This window comes from Hylobates moloch, unplaced genomic scaffold (assembly GCF_009828535.3).
Source record: "Hylobates moloch isolate HMO894 unplaced genomic scaffold, HMol_V3 SCAFFOLD_16, whole genome shotgun sequence".
NCBI lineage: Eukaryota > Metazoa > Chordata > Mammalia > Primates > Hylobatidae > Hylobates > Hylobates moloch.
In genome coordinates, this window is record NW_026652291.1 from 44,413,531 (window position 1) to 44,434,866 (window position 21,336).

A 21,336-nucleotide genomic window follows, 5' to 3' on the forward strand; every position below is an offset into this window, starting at 1 on the left:
CCTCTCCCCTTGCCCCCCACCCACCGACAGGCCCCAGTCTGTGATGTTCCCCTCCCTGTGTTCATGTGCTCTCACTGCTCAACTCTCACTTACGAGTGGGAACATGCAGTGTTTGGTTTTCTGCTCCTGAAGAACAAAGACTTTTATAAAAAGATGTTTACTGAAAACATTTAAAATAACAAAAATTGAAAACAAACCTCCAAGACCATGATAATTTTGAAATAACAATATACTGAATATTCAGTAAACATCATATATTTGTGTGTATATAGCATGATAATTTTGAGGAAAAACATAGATGCATTAAAAATGGAAAGGAACTAAAATATATTGATAGCCATTATCTCTGGGTGGTAAAATAATGGTCACTTTTCTTCTTTATAGTTTTCTATATACATTTTTCCAAATTTCAGGAAAGGGCATTAATCACCAATTGTAAAATATTAAAATTTTCATATAAAGGGCATTAGAATACAGAATGAGAAAAAGTTAGGTTAACGTGATTTTGTATTTGTTCATTGAAAAAAACAAAACTGGATGCACATATAAAGCCAGAAGGATATACTTAAAATATGAAAAAGTAGATATTTTTATGTGATAGCAATATGAGCAATATGTGCGATAGATATGTACACATTTTTAAAAGTTAAAGTTAATTCCCAAGACCTCAATAGATTTGTATGTAAAGGAGAAACAATTCATGAAAGAAATACAACTAGTAAATACAGATGAAGAAAATCCAATCACTGGTGCTAATTAAAGAAATAATGAGACTGTTGCAATTAATCTAGCAAAATTAGTAAACAAAAATATTCAAGGATGTGGCACAATTGGACTTCATACATTGCTAGTGATCTTGCCAATTAGTACTATCTCTTGGAAAAACAATGATTATATGTAGCAAGAGCAATAAAAATGTAGTGGCAATCTACTCTAAGAAAATAAAATAGAGAAAATTCTATGTATGTGAAGCTGTTGAATACATTATTATAATATTGAGAAGCTGGAGGAAAACTCTATATACCCAATATTTGAAAATATTTAGAACAGCATACTCAATGGAATGTTACGTGGCTTTAAGAAAAAACACAATGAATAAAATGGAAAACGATGATGATATAAATGTAATTATTAGCTATAGTTTTGAAAGCTTTTGGGAAAAATTCAAAAGAATTAAAAGGACAGTGACTAGGTTAGAGATGTTATGCATGATTTTTCTTTGCTTTTTTTTCTAAATTTTCTTTATTGTAGCTGTTAGATATTTACACTTAAGTGTATACACATACATACACACGCACAATAGTAACAAAATAAAACTTATGCAAAAATGGGAGTTCAGGGCATCAAAGACCAATAGGGACTTTTTCAAATTGTTTGGTAGACAATATCAAAATTCCCACTTTGCAATAATGCATCCTCTTTCATTCTCTACCAGATAGCCAGTCTCCCACTGCCATGTTAAATTAGGTAAAGGTCTTCTACATGGATTTCAACCAGTGGCTTCTAACATGAACTTAATTGTTACTGTTGGGTGCTGACAACTTCCTCTTTAACAGAACAAGAGGAGAAGCAGCTGCAGAAACAGCACCACGATGACACTTTTCCCTTCTCCACCCTAATTTGTGTTATTAGGAAATACATATGCCAGAAACTATAACCTATGCATAAGTATTTACAGCTTTAGTGGACCTGAAGCTTTGCTCTCTCCATTTGCACATGCCCCTCAATTCCTGGTATGCAGGAAGTACTAAAAGAGTACACATATCAATAATACAAAAATGATACTCCACATGTTTACCTTCTAGTCACTCTTGAGTAAGAATCAAAACAGAAACTTCAAAAGATCTTTCATTGAGGAACACCTGGCAACCAAATTTCTGAAGCTGGCAAAAGGCCCAGGGCTCTATGTCTGAAATGTGTTTCCTTCTGGGACCCAATATTAGACCCAGACAGTTGCAGTGCCAGGAGGAAAAATGCCCAAAGGAGTACCAAAGTAGATTCCATCTGTTAGTTTTGCTGTCCCTCGTAGATAACAATACTGCATTATACACTTGAAAATCTGTTGAGAGTGCAGATTTCATGTCAAGTGTTCTTACCATAATAAAATAAAACAAAAAATTATTATAAGCCAATTTCACTCTTTAAAAGAAAAAAAAATGTCATGAAGCTAAAGTTGTACAAAAGGGAGCATTTAATCCCCAGGACCAAGACTCTTTTCTCTTGCATAGGAATAAAGGAACACTTTTTGAAATTCTGTACACCAGTTACTTTATACTATTTCAGATCACAATTCATTTATGACCATGAAAGTCATATAACTGACCAAAGCACTGAACTGTGGGACTGAAGATAACTTTACCTCCTCCCAGCAGTAACTCAGAATCACAGTTATGGAATGTTAGAGCTGGAAGAGACCTTAGAGATCATCTGGCTCAACAACTTCATTTTTTATGTCTGTAAAATCAGCAAAAGGAAGATGATGATCTTAGTGACAGTAGCAATGGAAATACTTTCAGATACTACCTCATTTATTTCAAGATCATGCTTTGCATTCTCCTTTTCATAGGATAGAACTTTAAATTCTTAATATAAAAATAATTATACTGTAAAATGTAATTTCTCTAACCTTGTCTTGGCTATTGGTTATTGTTAATCATCTCTTATCCTTAATAATTCATCTTAATAAAGCCAATTTTAAATACAGTGCTTTTCTTTACCATTCATTAACAATAAAGGCAACACTGTAAAGCACAGTAAAATTAGTTTAGATTTCACGTGTGTGTCACAGACAAATGAATTGTGTTTCTCAATGGATATTTTCCAAAGAACAGAAATTATTAAACTTACAAAATAAAACTGCTGCCTGAGAAAAAAAACTAGTAAAAAGAAATCTCAAAAAGTACATATTAAATACATTTATTTTGTAAATAAGCATTTTAGAAGAATGTACTAACTTTAATTTTTTCCTAAGGGGGGAATAAAGAATGATCTAACAGAACTCCTGTTTTCCTACTGTGATCTAAATATACATTCCTTTAAGCCAAAAGAATTAGAGTAAAAACCTTTATACTTCCTAGAGAACTTGTTTGATCTGTGGATTTAATCCTGTATGATAAAAATGTTCCAAGTATGAAATATAGAGTATAAATCCTTAGCTTTGGCATGCAGATGTTTTGTTCCATATTTTAATGAAAACCAGATTTATTTATAAGTCGCTTTAATTTCATTCTCGAAAGGAATGGAACAAGAGTATCGTATGTTCTGAATTAGGATCTTACTCACATCCCATATCAATTATGTAACTAAAATGCAAGACAACTTAATTGTGTCAATCATATTCCCCTGACAAGATCATTAAATGTTAACAGACAGCTTCCAACTTTAACAGCCACAGATTTTAAAAATGTAAGTTATTCTATGAAATATATAGATATATCATGAAAGTTCAGTATAAGTATTATAGCTTCTAACTTCTATTAGAATATTATGAACAGAGTTTCATTCTGATATCTTTATAAAGATTTATATTTCAAAGGTACACCAAGCTCGCAGATAACCCAGAAAATTAGCATACCTGAAAGATCTTAATTAAAATTTATTGTAAATCAAACCCTAAAATAAAAGCTTATCAATATCATGTTGATCTCATAGAAGAAATACTGCCATGTAAGTCTATCTAGAAAAAAACTGTCCTTTATGGATAGTAAAGTCAATTATCATAATATTTGTTTCTTACTTATTTTCTAGCATCAAGCTTTCAAGACTAATGATTTATCTTCATTCAAATAAGTTAATATAATTAGCCAAAATAAATGAATATATATTCCATTTAAAACAAGATAAGGTTGTTAAAAAGACGTACAATTTTAAAATGTAACAGAGATGATGCAAACTGACCACAGTATTTTGAAGTATATGATTTTAAAAATCTATTTCTAACATGTAAAAATAACATTTTAATCAATTTTCTATTAATGTGAGTGAGATGGAAGTTCATTTTAATTTTTATTTAAAAAAACAAAAAAATCAATGCAACAATATAAATCATTTGCCAATTATTTAAAATGAAGCTATGGTAAAAATATCACATTTAGAGAAAGAAGACCTGAATTTCAATACTAGTTCTGCCACATACTACTTTAATTATTTCTAAAATATTACATATATTTATAATCCCTCCTCTTTCCACCGACATATGACAATAAAAGAATATAAATAGGAGCCACCAAATTCGGGACCAAGAAAAAAGAAAACATATGTGACAACTGTTGGAATTAATACAGTTATATTAATTCAAATGTGTCACATTTGACTCTGAGCTTCCTGGCAGTCAGGGCAAAAAGGGAAACACCACCTTTAATATAGTAATTATTAGAATTCCCTAATTCTCCACATTTACACTGTGCTATAAGCTTGTGTACACACATGCTTGTTTATACACATGCTATTAGCATGTGTATATATATCTTACTTGATCATCCCAGCAACTTTATTAAGAAGGCAATATTGGTACCCCCATTACATCACATAAAAAAACCTAAGGCTCCAAGTACTTTATATAGTCAAAAGAAGTTAAATTAAGTTCTTGAGATTATTGAACATCAAATGGATAGAACACACATCTCCTTACTCTTAGTCTAGCCCTCTTTATTCTACCTCATATTGCCTTGAGTTATTAACCCTAAAATATAAATTTCTCACATAGAATTTGAGTAACAGAAGGTACCCTCAATGTTTTTTACAGCAAATACAAAAATGAATTTCACATAGCTACTTCTTATAGGAATTATTTATCAACCTAAGCATAAAATCAAAATGTAACTAGATAAAGCTGTAGATAAAATAAGGTAGTTATGAGTATCAGATGTGATAATGCATGTGGAAACCTCATTCACTGTAAAGTATCATACAAAGGAACAATATCTTCTGATGAAGAGAAATCATTTAGGACTTCTACTTGTCTTTTTTTAACTACATTTTCTTGATGGTTTCTATTCAGATCTAAAGTATACCACACTTTTCTTACAAATACGTATTTGCAGTTGTCTAAGTAGAATTCTTTAATGGAAGCTGAATTGTAAAAGCTAAAAACTAATTTTTGAAACCTTTCCTTGCATTTCAGAACAAGTTCAATTATTGAAGCAGAACAACCCAGTATTCAAATCTAAAAGTCTGACAGGTTTTGTACTGTGGTTTGAAACTTAACTATGTGAAATAACTTGATGGCAATTAAAATGATTTATTGTGTCTTTTCAAGTTCATTTTTCTAAAATGTTCTTGTTCTACACAGTGAAAAGAAAAGTAAAATTCATTTTGTTTTTTCCCTATAAAGAGGTGAGTCAAAAATGTAAGATGCATTTTTTAAATGAAGAAAGATAAAAGAGATACAATGTAGTTTAGTATTGTTTATAATATTGTTCAAAAACAGGAAATGAAACAACTAAGTCCTTGCAAATAATTTATTTTTTTGCCATGGTATATAATAGGAATTTCAAACAGGTATAGTTGTAACTGCCACATTTTTTATCACTATGATTTGCTGAGAAATGACAGCAATATCATTCACTCCCCTCCTTTAAGACCTGTACTGTCAGTATATCCAACCTTCTCCCATCCCCAACCCCAGTCTTGTATATCCCCAGAAATTTATCCTTTACTCCTCCTTAAGAGCATCTCAATCTCAGACCTGTCTTAGCCTATCTCACACCCCGAAGGAATGCAAGGATTATATCTGGTGCTTCATATGGTTCACAGAACAGCGCTTTCATATGGGTAATCAATAAACATTGGCTGAGTAGTTTCTATTCTATTACTGCTTCACTTCTGCCTAATTTGTAACTGTCTTGAGGGCAAGGACTACATTTATTTTACTTGCCACTACAAGTATTGCCATTTACAGCTTAATAAATATTTATCAAAGTAATACATGAATGGACACAATGTAAAATACTTTTTCTTACCTACTATAGTCTCCAGTCAAAAATTCTGCAATAGCAGCAGGAAGCTCTGTTTTAATAATTAAAAGATAAGATGACATAGCTGCAAAAGAATAAAAAGTGTTCCTATTAGAATTCTATGATTTTTAACCATTTAAACAATAATCCATCTAGGAAAACACATGTCCATTAGAGCTATGACAACATATGGAAGATTAACATATAACATACTATACCAAAGATACACACACACACACACACACACACACACACACACACACACACACACACACACAAGTAACTGTAGAGAAGAATAACAATTGTTAGGTTCATTAAGTATATTTTGTTTACATTTCAAGTCCAAAGCAAACTAGGTAAGAGAAACGGTCTTGATTACAGGCTACTTTTAAATGAAATTTTGTACGAAGTTTTACAAAAACTCTCTTATATGTTATCACCCCATCTAAGGCATTAGAGGTTAGTTTAGCAACAACTGACATAGACACAGAAGTTTAATAGGTATGGCTAGTAACTGGATTATTTGTTCCTTCTTACTAGAGAAAGATGCCTCCCCACAACAGAGAAGTCTCATTCCCTCTGTCCCTTTCTTTTCTTCTCTCTACTACCCACCCCTGCATTATGAATACATATAATTATAGGATAAAAAAGAATACATAATGAATTACATTTAAAATTAGTCTCTAAAAAGATTAGAGAAAGTTCAATAGAAACCATTAAGTATATTAAAAAGACAAAACTTCCAACTTTTATTCCATTTTATTAACAGGGTTCATCTGTATTATGTAATCATAACCTGAAGCTAGCATTATTTCTCACATTTAATCTAACAGAGTCCGATAAATAACTACCTTTTATAGCACTTTAATAACGATCCTAATTCTGATGTAGCTATAAAAACAAATTCTATAAAAATATTAGGAAAAGTTTTAATATGGTTACAGAATACAGAACTCATTCATATGTAAATACTTGAGTTTAAGCTTAAATATATAGCAACTCAGATGATTTGTAGTCAGAACTTCAATTTAACAGAGTAAGATTCTCTTTCCCCCCAGAGATTATGTTTGTGTGTATGTGTCGGGGCCAAAAAGGAAACGCCCATGAAGAATAAAGAGTGTTTGGGAGGCCAAGGCGGGTGGATCACGAGGTCAGGAGTTCGAGACCAGCCTGGCCAACGTGGTGAAATCCCGTCTCTACTAAAAATACAAAAATTAGCCAGGCGTGGTGGCGGGTGCCTGCAATACCAGCTAACCTGGGAGGCTGAGGCAGGAGAATTGCTTGAAACTGGAAGGCGGAGGTTGCAGTGAGCCGCGACTGCACCACTGCACTCCAGCCTGGGTGAAAGAGCAAAAATTCCGTCTCAAAAAAAAAAAGAATAGAGTATACTTTGTGTGCATATTAATTTTATTACTTATTTATATATCAGGAAACATTTCACTTTCTCCTTACAAAACTTACAAAAGCTAAGAACAAAAATGAATGCCAAGTTTCAATGGCAAAAATCTGGGGAAAAATTGATCAAAAGGCTCAAATAGTTTAAGAAGAATGTATATTTCTCAATCAACATTATTTGAAAGGAGCTTAACTTCATGATTACAATGCTATGTGACCATTTAACTTGAGGAAAAAAAAGGATACATGCTAGTTTGTGTGTAGATTTGTATGGAGATAGATAATACTATAGACACACATAAACATACACACACTCTCAATTTTTTTTAGTAAAATAAAATGTATTTATGTCAAAGTAAAATTTAGAACAGTTAAATAATCACTTCTCTGTGATGAAAATGTACATATACATATTTTTTCAGTTTACAACGATTTCTTTTTCCCTAGCAGAAGTATAGCTATGTCTCAGTGAGTTGACTAAAATCTGCAAAATCTTTCAGTTATGGGGTATTACATCTGATTGTATGTGAAAATGTGTTCTGTAGTGTTCATATTCTCATAAGGAAAAATGCTATCAATTTGGCACAGAACAGAAGGAAGGTTTCGACTAACCTTCTCCATTCAAGGATTTGGAGTTTTTATAATATTTTACCGATTCCAAAGAACTCTACACATATGGTGCAAAGATAAAAATCGTGAACCGAATTTTCTGAAACCGGCCTAGACTTACTTAAATGTATCTTGTGAGAGAGACAGAAAAGAAAAAAAACAAAATACTTTGAAAACAAGGAAAGCAGACTTCCTATAAAATGTAATTTATTATCTGCCCATCTTTCTTTCTTGCTTGGATTAATCCAACACCACATGCATTTCTAAAGTTTCAGACATTCATCTCTTTCAGTAATTTTCTATTATTTCTTTTGGACCTTTAGCTGTAGAAAGCTTCAGTGAATATGAGACCCTATTTCTTTCTAATACAGTATCTGTCATTCTTTCCAGAATTTCCATTAGCCCTTGGCTAATCATCTGATCACTTTTATCCTTTGTTGTACCCTTAACTCTGGTTTTCAAAAGGGAGTACTATTTCATTAGATTCCAGTCTGAAGAATCATGTATATTTTAAGAAATACGAACTCACCAAACATGTGTTTCTCTCTCAAAGAAGACCTCACATACAAGATACAAATATAATAAAACATGCAAAACATTGCTTCTTTTCTAGAGAATGCTAGTATATATTTTAAGAGCTACACAACCACAGAACTGACTATAGGAGAAAACCCACACGGATTAAGCCAGTAAAAGACCACCACCATTCTATTCACTGTGAAAATTATTTTTTTCTTAATCACAAGTAAACTTTCATGTAAGAACTAGCACTTTAACACATTATATTATATATAATACAGAAAAGAAACAAAAAGATTACCAAATACACATTAAGTTAGGAAATACATCTTAATTAAATTCATACAAAAGAACAATCAGCTCAATAAAATGAACTGGAAAAGTTTTAAAGATATACTATTGATAGGAACGCTCATATTGCCTTTAACTAAAAGGTTTACTAGATCAAATAGCTGTCTGCCACAGTTTTTGTCTCATGTCTTTTATAAATGGCATAAGAAAGTGTTCAAGCACTTACCTTACAGACCAGTCATAAGCAAAAATTTGTAAATGATTTTGGGTGACATGGACACCTAGTATAGATTCCTAAAACAAGACACACCATGTTCTACTCTAAATTAATAGCTGCAACTGGGTCATCCACAAGAGCCATGCATATAGTTAAGTGGCCCCAAAACACCAAAGCCAAAATCAGTGCCAGAAGATATACCTTGATGTCAGGTATTCAGCCATTATAAATCACTTGGTTTTACCACATTAACTAAATAGGTATTCTTTTCTACTTAATTTTAAACATAACTAATAGAACTCATTTAATAGAAACTTGTCTGGGAAAAAATAAAACATCCGTCAACTGAAAACACAAAAGTTGAAAGCACTCTTTAAAAACAACATGGAGAAGTGACTAAAATGGGATAAAATCTGATTAGGTAATAGCAAGCTGCAAGGTGTTAATATCTGTTGATCTAATTATAAAGTGAAATACATGAATTGGGCCCGGGAGGTTGAGAGGAGACATGTTAGAAACAGAGAAACAGAGAAGGGACTCTGGGTGGAGATCCATGAAAACAGCTAACATCTTTGTTTTTTAGATGCCTACTGTATGCTTGGTAGTATTCTACACAAGTTATTTCCTCACTTCATCTTTACACAAACCTGTGAGGTACATATTACTTATTTCACAGAACATAAGGAGGCACAAAGAAGTAACTTGCCCAAGCTAGTGATGGTGCAAACATCCAGCCTGGGTTGAGAAACTCGTTCTATTAACTAGTATGTGATGAGAAAGTGCAGGAGCAAAGAGAAAAAGTAAACCAACAAAGACAAATAAGGAAAGTCTACCAGAAGGACCACTCTTCAGAATTATTTTTCTTTTTTAAATCAATATTTAAACAAACTACTTTTGAATGCTGAGATTAACAGTTGACTTCAAAGGAAATGAATCTCTATCACAGAGAACATTAGTCAGAAGCTTTAGTAACACTTAGAATTTTCATTTCATCTTGAGATATATTTTCAATGTATTTAATTTTTCAGTATTGTAGCTGCTTTGGTGATGTGATTAGTTCAAAATTCATGGAGTTTCATGATGAGATTCTATTGCATCTACTGCTATGACTCTACTGTATTTACGGCTGTGACTGTAGTTCTGAAGAGGAAGTTTCCTATTCTCACATATTTGAAATATTAACACTCCACTGAAATCTAAAAAATAAAAATCAGTCTCTGTGCTTCCAAATACTGTATTCTTATGGGTTATTTTTCCCAGCACTCTGAAAATGCTTCCCAAGTTGTCGTTATTAAGCACACAAACTTAAAAAAACAAACCAACCCTAATTGGAGTTTGGGCCTAAGACATCATTACAGTTTATGAAGATAAGAATCTTTTTTGTTAAACACATAAAATATATGTATGAGGATAGAATTACTTACAGCTATTTTTAAAACAGAATTAGGTTTTCAGCACTTGGGGGAAGTTTAGCAATTCTTAAAGGATTACTCAGCCCTAAACAAACGGATGTACTACGGGGAAAAATTAAGTTTGCCTTTCTGTCTCAGAGAGATTCAATTTTATTTCAAACATGTTTTTAGTCATAGATACTAACTGGTTTATTCTATTCAACGTGTCTTATTAATCTGGTGGTCCCACAAAATATCTAAATGCTGCTGAAGTTCTATCTGCACTCAAATAGTACAGAACACATGCATAAATGAAAATCAAAATATATGGGGGAAAATGCTCCCCCATGACCCTAGAAAAAAATGTATATCTTTGTCTTACCATTTTCAGGATCTTAAATTTGAATAAAAAATGACCAAAATATCTACTGTTCTGAAAATGTTATAATTTTCAATAGAAATTACTAAGAAAAATATTTTCAAAACCTTAAAAAAGATACATTACTAGTAAAGGTTGTCAAATGAAGTGCTTATGAAAAAGACTCTCCAAATTTCCTGTACCTCTCCTATTCTAAGGCAGTGCTTTCTAGAATTTCTAGACAACACTGTCTCAAGAAAGCTGCAGTTTCACCACAAACTGACCAGCAGATGGCGATGTATCTGCGCGCCCAATCCTAGTTTCCCAAGAAACAATACAAACTAGTATATCTGAAACACTCTTAGTACTTTACTAGCCTACCAAAAAGTAAATAAATAAAATGCATGAATGAATATGCAGGAAGAAAGTAAATCCAAGTAGTTTCTAGTATCTAATATTGTGAATTTTTCAAATACTGAGAATTTGAGATTTTTATAATTCTCAACTGAAAATGATCTTATTTATACCTTTCTCTTTAAGAGATTTAGAAATGGGGTTACCCGAGTCCATAGATTACCAAACTGAGGTGTTAATAAAGGCTGCAGGAGTAAGGTGTGTGGATTCTGTGCCAGACTGAAACATCTGGGTCATTCTAGCAATTTCAGGAGGTTTCAGTAAGACTACTAATATTTATGGTTTTCCTTTCACAATACGTAGTAATGATTACATTTTCAATCTCCTTTAAAGAACAGGAGCTTTGAAGAACTAAGGAAAGCATATGCTATTCATAGTAATCCTTCATATTTATAAGAGCAAAATAAGAATATAACATCCTCCTAGGAGCTGCTCATCTTTCCACATTTTGAATTGGGCAAGTTGTGAAACCAGAAATAACATCAATTGACTTCACTGTTACCATGTGCTTGTAAGAGTTAATAATACTTTTTCTGGCTTGACTAAGAAGATGATTGGGATGTAGTGTTTGATTTCTAGTGATATTCTAACCTACCGAATGGTTTACTTCAGGAGTTCAAATGAATGTGAAACCAACTACGTACCTTAGTTAAGAAAAGAATCACATAATACAACACTGTTACAGGAACTATGTGAAAACTACCTTATACTTATTTTCTACTACAGTTATTAATCTTTTATCTTTAGTTAGGCCACCAAATTCAAACTCTCTAAGCCAGAATTGTCCCCTATAACAGCTTTAAATGTTAAAACTTCCAGACACCTCTTTTCTGACTTTGGGTCCCAGTAGCAGTGGCTCTCAACAAATGCTACTCCAGCACCTGAGGAAATGGGCTGCAGAGGGTTACCTCTGGCTCTAGCCAATGTTGAGCCTGTTATTCATTAGTATTGGGAGGATATCAGGAATTGCTTTTAAGTAGTAATTTACTATATGGTTCCCAAATTTCCAAAGCCAAGGATTTCTATAACCTTAGAATAAGTGTTAAATTTAGTGTGTGGCATTTTTTTCCATTATAAAATTTAGATATTTTATTTGAAGACAGTAGATTTTTTCAATCAATTTGTCAGACCACACTAGAGCCTTGTGACTAATACTTGGTGCCTGATTAATCTTGGGGAAGAAAAACAATTTTCTGTGAAGTTCTAACAGTAGACACTTTCCTAAAAACTATATGCTCACTTACATATACTGGGGTTTCTCTTCCTGGTCAATCAACTCTCTTTTTGCTCTTGAAGGAGTACTAAGCCAGGTCACTAGCTTTTCCTTCTCTCCCCTCTTATTCCTTTCTTTCTTCCTATAATAAATGTTATTTACTAAATGTATACTATGTGCTAAGTACTAGGGATGTAAATAAATGAGCACATTAATTTGATTTATGGAATATGGAAATGTGGGAAATAAATTGGGTCTTTGGTGAAAGACACATGAAACAAATATTGATCAAGGGCAATTCATGGTCATTTTGCTTTTAAAGGCCTTCCATTTCAATTTTTTTCATGGATTCACCACAGGAATTGTATCTCATGAAAACTGAGAAGTATTTAAATGTTACAAAGAATAAGAGAGTTAAGAAACATTAAGATACGATTTTCTTAACCTGAAAATAATATTTTACACATATGTGTGTGTGTGTGTGTGTGTGTGTGTGTGTGTGTGTATATATATATATATATATATATTTTTTTTTTTTTTTTTTTTGAGACAGTTGCCCAGGTTGGAGTTCAGTGGCGAGATCTTGGCTCACTGCAGCCTCCATCTACTGGGTTTAAACCATTCTCCTGCCTCAGCCACCTGAGTAGCTGGGACTTACAGGCACACAACCCCACGCCTGGCTAATTTTTTATATTTTTAGTAGAGACTGGGTTTCACCATGTTGACCAGGCTTGTCTCAAACTCCTGAGCTCAGGCAATCCTCCCACTTTGGCCTCCCAAAGTGCTAGGCTTACAGGCGTGGGCCTCCATACCCAGCCTATTTCAATATATTGTTAACCTATTTTACATCAATGAGATCTAACTCTCCCCGATATTTTGAACTTTTAAATTTTTATATAATTCTAAACTAGAAGTCATTCTATGGTCTTTCAAGTTTCTTTTTTTATCACTTACATAGTATACTCAATTGTCTCTTTGAGGCAAAATCTTAGGCTTTTAAGCAGAACTTTAAAAACTGTCTAATTCATTCAACAAATATTACTTATTGAGCTCTTCTCAGAAACTAGGTAAAGTTAGGAAAACAAATAAAAACACATAGTTCCTGTCCCCAAGAAGTTAGAAAATCTTCAACATTTAATCTTTTCACATTTTTCAAACATTTACTATATCATAGCAGAAAGAATAAAGGCCAACTGAGCAAGGTTTGAATCCAGGCTTCATTATGGGATAAATGAGAGCAAGTTACTTATCTCCACTGCACGCTGATCTCTTCTCTATAAAATGAAGATAATATCTATATTGAAGAGTTGTTATAATTAAAGTATCTAGTAGAGTGCTTGACCTAAATAGAATCTATTACATTATTTTTCAGTTTTAATGTAAACAACCACTGCAAAACTCAGATAATTTATACTAACAAACATTCTTTTAAAAAAAAGTTATCTGAACTACACTATTTGCAGACAGGCACTTAAGATGTGTAAAAATTCAATCTGATTTACACTTAATATAATCTTTTAAATATCCAATGTATTTCCGATTAATAAAGAAAATAATCAAAATCCATTTTAATGAAGTAACATTGGTCATATGATTGACTTACTTATTATAATAAAACTGTATATATATACTTATTTAATATAATGATGCAGTATATTAAATATCCTCCCAAATAAGTATGTTATTTGCCAGCATATATGGACTAGAAGTTCCACAGATTCTGTATAAATCAATCAAGAAACTACATTTTAAGGCTAGGGTTCCTAGACTTTAACCTAAGAGGAGGTTCTAAAGGGTAGTCCTAAGAACTGAAGTTCCCTTTTTCTTAGTGACAAAAAATAGCATCCATGAATGCTTTTAGGGCAATAGTTATTGATTTGTTAAAGATACCTAAGAAAGGGCCAAATCATCTTTTGAATCAAGTATAACCCTCTCATTGAACTTTCCTGTATTAAAATATGTTAATACCTTAAAATAATTAATGTGCCTCCCAATGTGCCAAATTTGAATTCAAATTTTGGGGTAAGAAGGGACCTTAAATTCCCTGCTTCCCACTCTACCGTCCAACAATTTAACAAAGAGGGAACTGAAGCCAAGACAGTGAGAGTGAGGGATTTCCACAAGACACATGGCTACCCAATGGCAGAGACTGGTGTAGATAGAATTCAAGGTATCTGACTTCCAATCTAGTGTTCTGCTCACAAGAGCAAGCTTCCAATTCTATTATAATAAAGAAATGGTTTATGTACATCTGGCTACGAAAAAAGAAAAAACTCTGAAAATATGTCTTTGGTTATTACTGACTGGGCACTTAATACACTTTTAACCAATGTGAAGAAAATCATGAGGATATCATTCTAAAAACTAAATAAGCATTACCAGCTTTTCTAAATTTAAGGAACATTAAAAACTGCTGTGACCACTCTAAATCACCTTTTTAAAAAAAAGTTCTAAAATAAGCAAGCAAGCAAACCAACAAAATTAAGAGTTGGGAAAACTCATGTTTTATCCACCTCCAAATGTAAGAATCCTTTCTAGAATTCTGGCAACTGACCAACCAGCTCTGTTTGAATGTTTTCAGGGCTAAGGAGCATTTTCAAAGGGATGTAGGCCATCCTCATTATCACACAGCTTAGTTACAAGGGTACTCTGAATGAGAAAACCCAGAACAGCTTCTCTGTAGATTTCTATATGTTAGCACCAGTTCTGCCCTCTGGAACAATACTTGAATTAGTCTAGTGTCTTTTTTGTATTTCATGTTCAGTCTTTCAAAGATCTGAAGCTAGATGCCAGTCTAGCATTTCCCTTTTCTCTTCTTGATAAACATATCCAGAATATTTAAAGTACTTAGAAAGAGATCATACAAATCATTTCAGCTCTATTCTGCTCAACAAGTTTATCAATTCCCAGGTATTACACTAGGTGTTGGGAGTACAAAGAGAAATGAGGCATACTTTTGAGCTAAAGGAACTTAACAATATAGTGGGGTACAGGAGCATACATACAGAGAAGTTAAATCTAGTAGCAACAAATGCTACAGTATAGCCATCTCCAATAACAGTTATAAACAAGATTAGAGAACAAGGAAGGACTCAAGGTGAAAGGGACAAAGAATACAACAGTGGGCATTGTGCCAGGGTCACAAATTTGGATCTAAATTGCTGAACTGAAGAGTCTACATAAACTGTTAAACAATAGTTCAATCTAACCTAAACAATATGTGATAGTTCTTAGAACCTATACAGAGCGGATAAAGAGGGATTAAAAATATAAAAATATACATCATATTCAGAAACATTATCAGTGCACAGTTAAGCAATACTTATTTGCTAAATAAATTATTCTAAAATAGATCTTAAAATCAATGACTATAATAAATTCATAAATGAAGAGACTGGTTTTCTTGACTTTCTACTGTGAAGTGTGAAGTAGTGTGTGTTAGGAGAAAATTATTTGGTATGGCATGCAAGAAAGCATTCTTTTTATTCATATTTTTTCATGAAAATTCAAAGAATTAAAACAGGATTCCAAAACAATGGCAGCACAATTTACTGGTGGAATGTTAATGTTTCCTTAACCAAAAAAACCTATTAAAGATGGAATTTGATTGAACAATACTTAAAGTGATATAGCTCAGACCTCTTGAGTATGAGAGCTGAAGTTTATTAAAACTGTCATCTTTGAATTAAATTGTTACATGTAAAAAATAAGATTAAAATGTCCTCTGACTACACAATCCTGTATAAGATCCAAAGTGCATGTCAACCTTTTCTGTGTATTTTCCTTTAAGAGCATTTATTTAGCACTTCAGTCAATGATAAAAGAAAACTAAGACATTGTTCATCACTACACAACTTCTTTACAACATATACACACATGATACCCATATTTTGGATTTAAATGTTTAATACATTTACTCAGTAACTGTCTATAATTAACAGTAATTTTATTTCTACATAGTTCCCAATATTGAGATCATTTCTAGAATTGGTTATTAATAGGAACAAGATACAGGATAAATGTGAGAATGTTTATTTATCTCAGATTTATTTATGTTTTAAACCACTTGGTCATTTTAAATTCTTGGTTACAAGAGGACACTGTTGTCCATACTTGATTGTTCACAGCCCACGGAACACTAATCCATCTAAAGTAGTATCTGCCAATAGGGTGATTAGAACAAAAGTAGAGGGAAAATATTTTAAAATCACCAGGAGAACTTTTCCAGACTGTATCCTACCTTCACAATCACAGAAAGCCAATGTTTTAGAGGTGTGTTGCAGACCTAATAACACGACTGCAATCAGGGTTTAGCTGGAACTGAATTTAGGAGCTACTGTCACAAGTGTTGCCAAAAAGGATAAAAAAAAAAAAGAGAGTAAAGAGGCCAACACACGGGCTTCTGAAGATAGCTATGTCTACAGAAGTTCCCAGCTAGATCTGTAGTAAGATAACAATTCAAAGGACATTATTGCCATCACATTTATGCATAAACAGTGCACTTTCAACTGCTTACCTCCAATATTCTGAATTATTATGGTGCCTGCCACCACCAACTGTAAAAGAACAAAATATTCAGAAGATAGAAGGGGAAATAATATAAAAGGATCAGTATTTTATTAAAATCCAGTAACTATTACTAAAAAAGCAGATGCAGAAGTTGTAAGTGAAGAGAAACTAAAAAGAAATTTGCCAGTCATTTGAAATACATAAAATTAATAATCATCACATTAAAAAGTATTTCTTTAATAGTTCCATAGTTACTATAAAGAAGTTTTTGAAATTTTTCTTGGCAGTCACTTTTAAATAGTTAAAAGTGTTAAAAGCTAGTAATCGATGATTATCAAGTATAAAAATTAGAAGTGTGGGAGTGGTGTCTCATTCCCTTCTTGCTGGTTTTACCACACTGCTTAAATAAGTAGAAAAAGACAGGCTGGGTGTGCTATGCCAATGCTATATTGCCTAAAAGGAAATGATATAAGTTTTCTGACTATATCAGCTTGGCATATACCAAGACTTTGTTTGAGCATCCCAGTCTCAGAGATTAATAAAGTCTAGAGCCCAATTATTGTCAAATCCTGAAAATATAGGCAAAATGTTCCAAATTCAATAATGTGAATTAAGTGGAGTATAAGACAATGGGAGCTGGCAAAAACTGTAGGATATTGGGGAATTCCTCCCCCTTCAATGAGGCAGGTGCTACTCAGCTCTGGCCAGTTGATAATACGTGAGAATGTGGATCCAATGTAGCCAGATCTTCTGATTTTTCAAAGAAAGTCAGAAATTAAATTTTTTCATACTTTAATGATGCTTAGTTGGTAATCAGTTAAAAATAAAAAATATTTGAGCCATACAAAATGTGCCTGAGGACTAAATTCAGTCTGCAGGCTTGTTAGCTTATCATCTTCGATAGAGATTCCTGGGGAACTCAAGGTAATCAGATATACTTAAAGGAAACAGTAAAACACTGTGCTTCCATGTGGGCCTTTCAATCACTGAAGTCTTAATGGATCGGAACCCCAACTTATGCCTGGAGCTGACTAGCTGTCTAGCATCTTTCAGTTCTACATGAATTGGGAACAGATAATCTTTCACGCCCATCTTTGTTAGGAATTCTATCAGTGGCGCAGATTTGCCTACCCCGAAAACAATCTAAGTTATTAGGACCTAGGAACCTTGAGGTTTGCAGAGGAGGGCTAATGATATGAAAATCTGGCAAAGCGTCTTTGGAGAGGTAGTGATTGCCACTTGAATGCTCTCCAGAAAAAATTCTGCATTTCAGCCTATGTAAAACTTAGTTCCAAAATGTCGAAGTTATTTGTGAAAAGACTATTTTGAACTTGTGTGTACTATCTTCAGTACAAATGATACGTGTCAGTAGTAGGTATACATGAAATTTGGTTTTATTTTCAATTAATATATTGCAAAAACAGTAATATTAACTTATTGATGGTTATTCTTTCATTCTTTGGCTGAATTTAAGCATTTAATATCTTGAAAGCTAGAATATCTATCTATCTACCTACCTGCCTACCTACTTATGTTTTTAATGCCTAGCACAGTACATGGTACAAAGTATTTGATCAATAAATATTTGTCTGGTGAATAAATACCAATTTATAGATATTTAAATAAAGCTTCCTTAAAAAGTTTAAAACATTTCAAAAAATTTCTTTATCATAATATCCCATATTATAACCATATAATATCTGGATAGAAGGAAATGGTTAAGTTTCAACCCAACTGTGGAAGTGGGGAGAAATTTAAACAAGCAACCAAACAACAACTCCTCATTCAGAGTATGCTTTGTCTAGTGTGCCTGCCTACTATGAACTTTTTTGGTGCATGTATTAAAATGACAATGCAACTACTCTAAGAGTTTTAGGAAAAGAAGACTCTCAGCAGTCCCTACTCTTTAAACTTTGCTGTTGTACAAGGAATGCAGGAAATATGAACATGAAATGACAGTGATGTCAGTGATGCTACTTAGAGTTATGTTTACAGGTTATATTAATTGTGGAATTTTCTCATACAAAAAATATTTTCTTCTTCATTTAAACTAGATGGAGGAAACTGATCCCTGGCTACACCAAACATCCTAATCCTCTAGAACAGAAACATTGATACTAAGGAAGATTAACAAAACCTTTTACCCTCAAGTAACATATTCTGTTTTGTTTAAGTTTCAGGTTACTAAGGTCCAAGCCATGATGCTATATAGTATATGATTTAAGCATTCTTTTTTGTACTTTAAAAACAAAGTTAGGGCCAGGCACGGTGGCTCATGCTGTAATCCCAGCACTTTAGAAGGCCGAGGCAGGCGGCTCACCTGAGGTCGGGAGGTCGAGACTAGACTGACCAACATGGAGAAACCTGTCTCTACTAAAAATACAAAATTAGCCAGGCTTGGTGACACATGTCTGTAATCCCAGCTACTCAGGAGGCTGAGGCAGGAGAATCGCTTGAACCCGGGAGGCGGAGGTTATGGCGAGCTGAGATCATGCCATTTCACTCCAGCCTGGGCAACAAGAGCAAAACTGTCTGAAAAAACAAAAACAAAAAACTCCACCAAAGTTAACTGGAATGTAAATGCAGGTTTTCTCTCCATTGCATAGCTATATATATTTTCTCCAGACTCACTTTCAGAAGTTAGTTTAGCCAGTTACAGATAGAGTATCCTTTTAGAATAAAAATAAAACAAAAAATGGTAAGTATGTGAAGTAATTCAAATATTAATTAGGTCAATTTAGCCATTCTACAATGTTTACATATTTCAAAATGACATGCTATCCATAATAAATATATACAATTTTTATTTGTCAGTCGAAAACATAAAAACACAAACAACAGATTTACAAACAAAAGAATACCTGTTTGGAGCCAAAATGAATATGAATTTTAGAAGTATAGTAGCTCTTCAGAAATTAAAAAAAATATATACTACAGCACTAATAGTAATGTTCAACTCCTGATTACTGGTGGAAGACAATTATTTTTCTCTACCTATTAAACTAGTGTAGTATCCCTATTGCAAGTAAGTGCCCAATAAATAATGCTGTTATTTCTCTTATTCTGAGTAAGCAAAGCAGTAGATCTAGAGTTCTAGGATGTGGTACTGGCTTTATATAATAGTTGACAAATAGGTCCCTTAATTTGTCTGGTCCTTAATTTCCTCACCTATAAATGAGAGGATAGCTAGATAATCTTTTAGCAATGTTCAATTCTTAAGTGATATGATCTTCTGATTACTGGTTTTGTAAACAGCCATGCTACAATTTGAATTCAATGTTGCTTTTCTTTTCTTGTCTTTATGAGGGTTTACTCATATGAGTACATAATCAAAATTAATACAACTTAAAACAGGTCATCATTACTCTTTTAAAGTCATTCAAGTCATTGTGCTACTTTATTAGGATGAAACATATTAAAAGATTCAAGCATTGAATTAAATGTATTGATGCGTTTTTAGGCAGGACACAAAGACTTCTCTTTCTCTGCCTGTTCCCATCATTCTCTCTTTTCTCACTTTAGTTTCCTTTTATTCCTCTAATGTCTTCCTCTTATATATACTTGTCTCTTTTAACTTGAAACAAAAGGAAAAATGCCACTTTCGGTTTTGGACACAATGAGGAGGAAAAAAAATTACCTTTCCAGGTAATCCAAATGCAAAGAGTCCAAGATCTTCATAAGATGTTACAGCTGTTAAGAGAAATTAAAATGTTCACTTTTAGACAAAACTATTTATGTGTCAGGTCCTAAAGAGAAGAAAATTAAATCTACTACTACAAACTAAGTACAGTATAATTCTTATGATTCAGGCCAATCAGGACTAAACACAAAATGAGAAAATTCTCCCTAACATCCTCAAATAAAGGCAATAGTAAAAAGGATGGCTGGGCTTAATTAGCTGTTTTATGTAAAAGCCTCTGGTAATTTTCATCAAATCTTTCATTTTCATCCCAAAATATAAGCCACAATACCTATGATTTTCAGATGTCTTTGTAGAACATGTCTTCTCTCAGTAGTGATGGTTTTTACTTTTTAAAAAAATCACCAAGGATTCTTTTATTATGTTGCTCTAATATCTCATTTCTGAAAGATTCTCTCTCTCAAGCTGCACATATTAAAAGTTATTTCTGGACACAGAAGACGGGTGATTTCTGCATTTCCAACTGAGGTATCAGGTTCATCTCACTAGGGAGTGTCGGACAGTGGGTGCAGGACAGTGGGTGCAGCACACCCAGAGTGAGCCGAAGCAGGGTTAGGCATCGCCTCACCCGGGAGGCGAAAGGGGTCAGGGAATTCCCTTTCCTAGTCAAAGAAAGGGGTGACAGACAGCACCTGGAAAATCGAGTCACTCCCACCCTAATACTGCGCTTTTCCAACGGTCTTAGCAAACGGCACACCAGGAGATTATATCCCGTGCCTGGCTCAGAGGGTCTTACGCCCACGGAGCCTCGCTCATTGCTAGCACA

General features: G+C 33.2%; 1 protein-coding gene across 2 annotated transcripts in view; it reads right to left on the bottom strand.

The window, feature by feature from the left end:
* The window catches only part of SLC38A6 (solute carrier family 38 member 6), a 68,700-nt gene that overhangs the window by 17,899 nt on the left and 29,465 nt on the right, over window positions 1-21,336 (bottom strand). For both annotated transcript variants that reach the window (XM_032134752.2, XM_058429794.1), the window contains exons 4-6: window positions 20,508-20,560; window positions 16,878-16,917; window positions 5,961-6,039 (exon numbers count right to left, since the gene is read on the bottom strand). In XM_032134752.2, the coding sequence (XP_031990643.1) occupies window positions 5,961-6,039; window positions 16,878-16,917; window positions 20,508-20,560 (172 nt within the window). The remainder of the gene's footprint in view (window positions 1-5,960; window positions 6,040-16,877; window positions 16,918-20,507; window positions 20,561-21,336) is intronic.